The 10733-nt window shown below is 40.9% G+C and overlaps 1 protein-coding gene and 1 pseudogene across 1 annotated transcript; both read left to right on the top strand.

The window, feature by feature from the left end:
* The first annotated feature begins 358 nt into the window (after window positions 1-358).
* On the top strand, window positions 359-1288 carry LOC132654025 (vomeronasal type-1 receptor 44-like). Its single transcript, XM_060383322.1, has one exon. The coding sequence runs from the start codon at window positions 359-361 to the stop codon at window positions 1286-1288; it is 930 nt and encodes a 309-aa protein (XP_060239305.1).
* Window positions 1289-8501: 7213 nt separating this feature from the next.
* LOC132654138 (vomeronasal type-1 receptor 94-like) lies at window positions 8502-9429 on the top strand (annotated as a pseudogene).
* The last annotated feature ends 1304 nt before the right edge of the window (window positions 9430-10733 follow it).

The raw sequence follows: 10733 nt of genomic DNA, 5'->3' as shown, positions 1-10733 counted from the left end.
GAGATGCCGCTATTACCCCTGAATAAACCAAACATGTGCGCCAGGAGTGGAAAATTTTTTATATCTTGTGGAAATGTTTAATGTACAAGAAAGTTTGTATTCTGAGAAGCCCCACAATGATCTGCAGAGTTCAGTTTTGCTTGAGAAGCATCAGGACAGTGGGGACAGTGGGGATTGTGGGGATGGCCTCAAGGGGGTGTGAGCTGGAGCTGAGTTCCAATTAGACAAGTTATAATTGGGATGAATTGACATCTTGTTGCCAGCTCAGTGTTGGTGGGTAATGCTTCATTCCCTGTATTTGTAATGAAGAGTTTTCTCTTTTCTCCTCAGACTTTTGATACTTGCAAATGCACACACAATGAATAAAGCCAGCATACTCCACACTAACACAAACATTAAAATTACCTTGTTCTCTGAAATGAGTATTGGGATCTCAGCCAACAGCATCCTTTTTCTCTTCCACCTCTGCAGGCTCATTGGTGCACACAGGCCTAAGCCCATTGATCTCGCCATTGGTTTCTTGGCCCTGACCCAACTACTGATGCTGCTAACTATGGGACTCATAGCTGCAGACATGTTTCTGTCTCGGGGGAGGTGGGACCACACCACATGCAAATCCCTTTTCTATCTACACAGGTTCTTGAGGGGCCTCTCCCTTTGTGCTGCCTGTCTGCTGAATGTCCTCTGGACCATCATCCTCAGCCCTAGAAGCTGCTGTTTAAACAAGTTTAAACATAAATCTCCCCATTACATCTCCTGCGCCCTTTTTCTTTGTGTTCTCTACATGTCTTTTAGCAGTTACCTCCTGGTATCAAATAGTGCCATCCCCAATTCGACCTCAGATAATTTTATGTTTGTTACTCAGTCTTGCTCACTTCTACTCCCGAGTCACTCTAGACAAAGCACATTTTCCACATTGTTTTTCTTCAGGGAAGCCTTTTTTATTAGTCTCATGGTCCTCTCCAGTGGGTACATGGTGGCTCTCTTGTACAGACACATGAAGCAGGCCTGGCATCTTCACAACACCAGCCTTTCTCCAAAGGCATCTCCAGAGCAAAGGGCCACCCGGACCATCCTGCTGCTCATGAGCTTCTTTGTGTTTCTCTGCATTTTGGAGACTGTTATCTTGCAAACAAGAATGAAGTTCAAAGATGGCTTACTATTCTACTTTATTCATATTCTTGTGTCCCATAGCTATGCCACAGTCAGTCCCCTTGTGTTTATTTGCACTGAAAAGCATATAATTAAATTTTTGAGGTCAGTGTGGGACAGGAAAGTAAATATGTGATTATTCAGGAATGGGTATCATCCCTTAGTACAATCCAATATGTTGTCATCAGAGCTATGGATCATGACATAGTAGGAGCGTTTCAAGGTTTAAACTGATATGTGAAAACATCCTTTTCCCATTACATCTGTTTACTCTGTTTGTGGATGGCAAGTGTGTAAAAGAAGATTAAACTGCATTCCCACTCAGATATCACATGAGGTTTATCTTTCTCAATGGGTTTTCCACAGAGATCTGTGAGATGTCTTTCATCTGACCTGCATTAGCACCTTACTTTTTATTATTTATTTATTTATTTAGGAATTTGAGGCATGGTTTCTCTGTGTGGCCCTGGCTCTTCTGGGCTTGCTTTGTAGATCAGGCTGACCTCAAACTCACAGAGATCCACCTGCCTCTGCCTCCCTGAGTGCTGGGAACAAAGGTGTTTGTCACCATGCATAGTTTGTTTTTAATTTTTTGAACAATGATTTAAGTTTTAACTGTGTGTGTGTGCGTGTGTGTGTGTGTGTATGTGTGTGTGTGTACTTGAGCACAGATGCTCTTGGAGCCCAGATGTGTCAATTACTGTTAGAGCTAGACTTATAGGCAGTTGTGGGCCAGCCAAGTGTGAGTGTTGGTAATTGAACTTGAGTCTTCTAGAAAACAGTTCACTTATGTGCTGAGCCAACTCTCTGGCACAACCATTACTTTAAATATGTGGCAACTATGACATTTTCAATAAATGAATGCCTCAATTGTTTATATTTGAAAAAATACACAAGGAAACATTGTTTTGAGAATAAATTATCACAGGATGCAGAACACACACACAAATACACAGAGCTAAAATGATATGCAGAGAACCATAATGTCATTTGCATAATGGTGCTCCTATGGCCAAATTTAAAATAGTCAAAGGTAGGAGCAGCCACTGTCTAGTCTAGAGGTATCAGGATGTGAGATCAGGTCATGGCCTCCCTGTGCCAAGGAGTGCTAGTCAGAACATGAAGAATACCTTGAATGTCTGCCATGCCAGTCAGACACACTGCACAAACTTGATGAGTTACTTATGAAAGATGAAGCTTAGGGGTGTCAAAGGAATAGAGACCATAAACAAAGTGCTTTATCTGTGCTCAAACTATCATAGCCAAATGCAAATAGTAAACTAGTCACAGATAGTTACTCAGCTGTGCTATTGATCTACTCCAGGGAACTGAGGGCTTGCAGCATGCCTGCTTATTGGAACTAACCAGATACCTCCTCAGAGCACCCTTCATGTGAGGGAACACAGATTCAGTCACACAAGTCACACAGCTGAGCAGACTCACAAGAAGACTTCACACAACCAAACACAATCAGTGGCATAATTCACACTGCTGAACACTCTCAGAGGCACAATGCACACTGCTGAACACAATCAGAGGCAAAATGCACACTGCTGAACGCTCTCAGAAAGAAACGATTCCCACAACGGAACATATAGTGAAAAATTTACACAGCTGAACACACCCAGAGGCATACATTACAGAGCAGAACACACACTTAGAGGCGTATTTCACACAGGAAAACTGTTATCTGTCACTCAAAGCAAGGGAATGTCACAAACATGAACCCCACCCACACCTGGAATACAGTAATTTCAGTGTTGACACTTATATAAAATCTAAAAAAAAAAATAATAATAATAACTGGAACCTGGTTGTTGGAAAGAGAAATATCAAAGAAGATCTATTCCATGTTCTGTCTACACTTTGAGTAAGGCCTAGAACCTCAAACAGGCTGTAGTGTAATGCAAGGATCACGGGATCCTCAGAGACCTCCAGGAGACAACTTGATGCAAGAGCATGAGAGCTTTATGACGAGAGCAATCCAACTCAGAACCCAAGTCTCATTGACACAGCAGTAGAGAAATGGGACCCTGAGCCCTGAGTGAGCAGGGTTTTTAAAGGAAAAGACTGAAAGAAGGGGGTTTCCATGACAGCAAGCAGGGGGTTCATGTTTCCATGATAGAAAGCAGGAGGATTCATGCCTTGACTTTACAGAATTTGGTAAAAGCCACAGAGGAGAGGTGACTGTTTACATAATCACAAATGCCAGGAAATTTGTCTTTATTTTTTACTAACCATTTATTCTGTGATATTTCCTGGTTGCCATTGCTTAGAGAGATAACCTTGTTTCTGCCAGGTGCATATTCTGTGATATTTCTTGGTACCTGAGATCAGGTCCCAGTCAAGATGGATCCTTATTTCAAAATGGAGTCACCCAGGCTAACTTAAACTCTTCAGTATGTTAACAAAAAGGAAGGGCATTTAACAAGTGAAATGAGAGAACATTTCACACATCAATGACTTGGAGGAGGAGAAATAAACCACACAACTGTATGTTGTATAAACCCAGGAGCAGAGGTTTGCCTGGTGGCTCAAGTCTGTAACCCTGAAGTCGAAACACGATAGTGAGTTCAAGGTCCACCTGAGCTACAGGAGTGAGTCCAGACTAGCACACAACAGTCACAAAGCAAAAAATAAGTATAAGAATAAAATATTATTTTAAAATCCAACATAAGATGGGTGCTGGAGGCACATGCATTTAATCCTAGCACTCAGATGGCAGAGGCAGGGGAATCTCTGAGTTCAAGGCCAGCCTAGTCTACAGATCAGGTTCCAGGCCAGCCAGTGCTATGCAGAGAAACCCTGACTCAGAAAAAAAATCCCAAAATAAACAGAAGGAAAATATACACAGGAAAGGATTAATCTTACTTCTTGATTCTGGGTTAAGAGCATAAATGTTCCAATGAAATGTGTAACTGCTCATCAGAACAGCACCCTCACTGACTGTCTGAGGGAGTGGCAAACACTTTGAGCTTGGGGGAAAGATATGGACATTTCTCACCCACAGCACTGGACAGAGTACCCTCAGCCACAGGCACCTTGTGGGAACACACCCACAGCCCCTCATGTTCATGCCGAGAGATTTGAAAAAGGATGAAACAGGTAGAGACCAATTAAAGCTGACATTAAGAATAAGCAAAGATGGGTTGCTTCTGTGATGTGACCCTTTCATTCTTCTGGCAGATGAGCCAATTAAACAAAAACTGCAGTTATTACAATGTATCATGTAAAAAAAAACCTATAAAATATGTTGTTCTTCATTTAAAAAGGTTTTTTTTTTTGGAGATTCTTCAATACAAAATGTTTGCTTATGCTCTTTTACAGGACAAAAAGGACTACAGTTCCTTGTTAGCCCAGGGTTATATTCAGATCATTGTTAACCATTATATAAAACATATGCCTGGCTGCTAATACCTAAATAAAGTATTTAATGCTGTTACTTTCTGGCCTATAGATTTGGTATGGCCAGAATAGTCCATTTTTGCTGAGGGCTACAGGCTAAGTTTAGTTCTCTGTTTAGTGCTAAATAAAACTTTTGTCCTTTAATATTATATTGTTAAGCTTTTTTTTGTGTATTTAATTAAGTTTTTATTTTTTTGTTTTTTTAACATATAAAACATTATTTTTTTTTACAATTTGCCACTTTTATTAAAACAAAAACAAAAAAACAAATAAAAACAACTACAACAAAACAATCAGATGTGAGAATGCTCCTCTTGTATCTTCTTTTTTAAGCAACTGTTCCAGCATTCTTGGTTCAAAACTATATTTGTAGATAATGGCATGTTCTATTATAACACATTTTATGATCATTTAGCAGCTAACCATTATTAAAATGCAAACACATATTGTCCCCTGTAACCAAAGCATAATACAATGTCTAAGAAATGCTCTAACCAGGTATAAATCTGTTTTTAGCTCCCAAATCACATCTCTATATCCATAATCTATGGATTAAATAAAATTTCACCATAACTCACCATACATGAAATAGAACATGGAAAAACAAAATCATAAAATATAAAAAGACAAACTCTCTTGTATCAATAGAACAGCCAAAATGGTTTTTTGGAATACAGGCTAATTTCCATTTATATAACTGAACGTGGGGCCATACGTAGGTTATGTATCTTCACTAACCATTCATTGTTCCTTCTGCCCATACTCTTTTTTTTTTTTTTCAATGCAGTTTATTCAGGAACCTTGAACAATCCTCGGACCCTGGGGAAAGCCAGCCCACAGCTTAAATAGCCTCTGGGTAGCCAACCCAGGCATGCCATGTGGGCAATGCAGATAGGTCCACATACATGGAAGCAAGCCAGATCCTCAGCCTTAGCCAAATGTGGAATTGTTCGTGACAGAGAGCACTCACCATCGGAAAGGTGGAAGGCGGAGACCAGCTCCATCTTTAAGGCATAGCATTCCGCAGCTCTCTACAGTTCCCCCTTTTTGTTTTAGACGCATCAGGCAAGAGTAGAGGTCTGATCTCTAATATTAGAAATAAATTGGGACTTTGTACCGATGTTCATTTAGGTGTCATCCACCCAAAGAGCATCAGACTCGTCCGATAACTTTTTCTCAGGCCATAGTAGAGGACAATGCAGCTACATTTGATGTGAACTGACAGACTAAAAATAAAAATTTAATTAAAAAATAACCACTAAAATGAAACCTTTGCCTTGCAGGAACAATTAAAATCCTCTGAAGTATTTTCTCAGCTTCAGCACACTGACACTGAGGTCTAAATACTGTTGCGGCTGCATCTCATGCTGGTAGCCAAACTTGATAGCTCAGGAGTCTCTCAGGTGTTGAAGACCAGCCTGGTCTATAGAGGGAGTTCAGGACAGCCAAGGCTACATAGACAAAACCTTGTCTCAAAAAACAAACAAACAAATAAACAAAGGGTTTTTCAGGTGGTACTGGTTCTGAAACATGGAGGGATCATGGAGTGAAGCTGTGACTTGGCACCATACGACTGTATAGAGTCCCTGAAGAGAGCCAAGAGGCCACGTTGCAGTGCAGATCCAGCCATTTGGAGATGTCAGTATCACATGCCAGCAGCAGCTGCTGTGGGCGAGGCCAGTTTGAACCTAGGAGACAGCTGTGTGGAAGGCTTTGCCAGCACTGTGGAGGAGCCCAGAAGATCACTGGTGAGTCCCAGAAGCCTGGCACTGAGAGTTATGCTGTTGGACTGTGTTGAACTTGATTGTGACTGTGCCCTGGTTCTTACCTTTCACATAAGAAAATATTTATTTTTATTTTACAGGAGCCCACAAAGTCTCTTGACTCTGAACACTTAAAGGGATTTTGGAGATTTATCTTGAGTTTGGAGTTCTAGAGAGACTGGGTATTTTAGAGAGACTTTGAAAATGTTAGAGAAACTAGATGTTTTAGAGAGTTGAATATTTTGTAGAGGTTTTGAATGTGGAAAGAGACTTGAGAGATTGAACTTTTAAAAAATGGAACTTTTCTATTGCAATGTTGACATTAGTTTAATATCTTGGGAACAACAAAATTGAGAGACAAAGTTATAGTGTAACAGAGATGTGTTTAGTGTCAGGTAGACAGGGGGTCAGCTGTGGCAGCTGTTTTTGTCTCTTGTTTGTTAAATCAACCACTAGACTCAATTGGAAAGGGAACCTCAGCTGAGAAAATGCCCCACTAGGTTGGCCTATGGGCAAGTGTGTGATGAATTTTCTTGATTGGTGATCTATGTGAGAGGGCCCACATCACTGTGGGTGCAGGCTCTGGGCTCAGGGTTCTGGATACTAGAGAACACAGACTGAGAAATCCATGAGACCCAAGCTAGTAAGCAGTGTCCTTCAGTGACAGGTGCCTTAGTTCTTGCCCCAGGTTCCTGCCTCAAGTCCTTACCCTGCTTCCCTGCACAATGGATTATCAGCTGTAAGATGAAATAAAGGCTTCCCAACCCAATTTGGTTTTGGTCATGGTGGTTTATTTAGTCTGTGTCTAAATCAAAGAAACTACAATAATTCAACAGCATGTACACCACATTTATTAATATAAACCTGGAGCCAGCATATCAGGTACCTGGTAAGTATAAACTGTAATAATTCAACAGCATCTACACCACACTTACTAATATAAACTTGGACCAGCAAGTTTATATCAGGTATGTGGAGAAGTATCGCAGCTCCATTATGGAGAGAGGGAATGTTGACTCCTATGGAGTCTGCCTTTCAAGACTGAGTTGGACCATTTTTCTTTAATTAATTCTGTAATATGGGACAGCTCCAAGTCTGTTATAACTGTAGTTCTATTTACTCCCTGACTTCACACGCTGAAGGAGAAAGACACGGTATATGCTCCTGCTGACATTTGCCCACCCTGTCCTTCTCTTGGAACAGTTTTGGACTGGGATCAGAACCATGCAAGATGAAGATACAGAGCAACGATCAAAGACTGAATCGTCCACCAGAGTTCTCTGAAAGGACTCCGTGCCAATGTGCTACTGTTTTCTGATTTGTCTTTTATCTTTTGTTTCAGGCAGTGACAGAGCTGAACAGTCTTTATGAGCTGCCTGAGCTCTTCCAGAGCACAAACATAAGCCGCCAACACATCCACAGACACCATCATGTGCTGGAATTTTCCCATGTTTGGTGTGTAAACAGTGTGTTCTTGCTCACCCAATGTCTCTCTGACACAAGCACTCTGTTCTTCACATGTTCAAGAGGAGGTGGCTGGGACCCGGCCTCAGAGTATTCAAGGACATACTTGGAGGAAACAGCAGATCATGAATAAAATCAGAAACATCTGGATTCATAGATTACAACCCCCAACATTTGTTATAGAAATTTTCTAAGAAATTAGGATTTTCAGTAGAGTACAGATAGCCCTGAATAGAACAAGTGCATACCCAATCCATGGGACCGTTTTTATTGGCAAGTTCTGCTTCTTCTTTTTTTTTTTTTTTCTTTTACACAATCCTTCTCATTCAGACTCTACCCAAAATAGTAAAACTGTCTATAATGTGCCTGGCCATCAAGATGTTGTGGGTAAAAACCAAGTAAGATGCTGCTCCTGCTTTAGGAAAACCCAAACCTACAAAACATGAAAGCACATAATTGCTGCAGCTCTTAATGTTGAGGGAGATCAGCCACCTGGGGACACAGGGTCCAGCCATGGCTCAGCTTAGGACAAGTGAGAGCAGGAGGATGGTCTGTGGGGTGTGAGGTAGAATGGAGGTCTTCAGTGGAATAAGCATTCAGGAGCATCTGCATGTTTTCCTGAGGCCAGAAGACTGGTCTGGAGTGGTGTGTGAGGTCTTGCTCATGATGAGTCATTGTTTTACTTTTCTCCTCATCCACTCTTTGTTTCAACACAAGATGACTTCACACTCTTCTGACATAAGGAACACCTTCTTCTCTGAAATTGGCATTGGGATCTCAGCCAACAGCTTCCTTCTTCTCTTCTACATCTTCAAGTTCATTCGTGGGCACAGGCCCAGGCCCACTGAGGTGCACATTGTTCTGCTGTCCCTAATCCACCTACTGATGCTAATGTTCATAGCATTCATAGCCATGGACATTTTTATTTCTTTGAGGGGATGGGATGACACCATATGTAAACTCATTGTCTACTTGTACAGAATTTTTAGGGGCCTCTCCCTTTGTACCACCAGCCTGCTGAGTGTCCTCCAGGCCATCATCCTCAGTCCCAGAAGCTCCTGTCTAGCCAAGTTCAAGCACAAATCTGCCCATTACATCTCATGTGCCCTTCTTTTTCTGAGTGTCCTCTATATGCTCATTAGCAGTCATCTCTTAGTATCAATTTTTGCCACTCCCAATTTGACTTCAAATAACTTCATGTATGTTACTAGGTCCTGTTCTGTCCTACCCATGAGTTACCTCATGAAAAGCACATTTTGTACACTGATGGCCATCAGGGAAGCCTTTCTTATTAGTGTTATGGTCATCTCGACTTGGTACATGGTGGCTCTCTTGTGCAGGCACAGGAAGCAGGCCCAGCATCTTCACAGCACCAGGCTTTCTCCAAAAGCATGCCCAGAGCAAAGAGCTAACAGGGCCTTCCTTCTGCTCATGAGCTTCTTCGTGTTGATGTCCATCTTGGATGGCTTTATCTCCTGCTCAAGAACTATGTTCCTGAATGATCCAACATCTTACTATATCCGACTCTTTGTGGTCCACAGCTATGCCACAGTCAGCCCTTTTGTGTTTATGAGAACTGAAAAACATGTCGTTAACTTTTTCAGGTCTATGTGTGGAAGGACATAAATGTTTGAATATTCATTGATCATTGATGGGCCTATTTCTTTATAAGAGGACCCAATACACTGGCATCAGAACTGTCAGTCATGGCATGGTGTTCACGTGCTTTGACGTACATGAAAATCTGAAGCAGTGTTTTTTTTTTTTTTGTTTTTGTTTTTCTGTTAAAATTATTTACTTTAACCTGTGTGGTAACAAACATGTAGCAGAAAATTAAACCTCATCCCTTTTGTGATATGACCAGGGCATTTTTGTTTCATTTTATTTTATTTTATTTTATTTTATTTTATCTTTTTCCTCAATGCATCATTATGGGAATCCTATGAGGTGGCTCTCATGCATCATGGCCGTGGACAGCTCACACTGTTTTGAAGGATGTAACCATGTCTAACACATTTCAATATTTTAATTTCCTGTGGTATAGCTATTTTGACAAATTAAATGAGGAGGCATTTCTTGCCATAAATAGTTCTATACTCCAGAAAGAAAGGAATTGTACACACAACTTTCAGAACAGAATTCTGTGCAAGAAGCACATGTGATGTATACAGCAATGCGAACAACAACTAGATTTAAAATTCTCAGAGTTATCAGAACTTTTGACCCAAACACAGCCTCTGTACAGCACAGGACCTCGTTCAGTCTTACGGTGCAAGGCAGTTAATTCCAGCACTGGTCACTGAGGTATGGTGCCCTGGAAAACAGGAAAGACCAGCACCACTGGCCAGCTCCCTGAAGGTTCAACACTCTACACTACATTTCTTCTAAAACCAAATTTTTCCTCCTTTCACCTCTGCTATAAATAGATTGGGATAAAGTTTGTTGCTTGGGGAAACATTTATACTCATTATACTCATTACTTATACTTATTACAATCAGTTTATCAGACTGTAATAAGGAAGATTAATAAGCCAATCAAACATATGTCATCTAGATTACTATGCAAGGGGACATGGCAACACAGGGGGGCATGAAAAGCCTTGTTTAAGTTAATTTGGGATTCAACTTTTGGACTGATGTCCCCTGGGCCTATAGTTCCCATACAATGAACTGCTTCTTGGCTTCAGCCTGGTTGTCCCATCTCTGGTTGTTTTCTGTGTCAGTTGAGCATAGACAAACCACCCATTGTTACCCATTGTTAAAGGGTAGGAAAACTTTTTTTTCAAGCAAATGGACCCAAGAAGCACTCTGAGGTTGCCATTCTAATATCTTAAAAACAAAAAGACTTCTAATTAAAATTAATCAAAAGAGATGGGAAAGGACTGTTCATATTCATCAAAAGGAAAATCCAACCCCCAAAAATGTTAATTCTGAACATCTATGCCTCAA

The sequence above is a fragment of the Meriones unguiculatus genome, chromosome 5, assembly GCF_030254825.1.
Source record: "Meriones unguiculatus strain TT.TT164.6M chromosome 5, Bangor_MerUng_6.1, whole genome shotgun sequence".
Classification (NCBI taxonomy): Eukaryota; Metazoa; Chordata; class Mammalia; order Rodentia; family Muridae; genus Meriones; species Meriones unguiculatus.
This window is presented reverse-complemented; position numbering and strand designations above follow the sequence as displayed.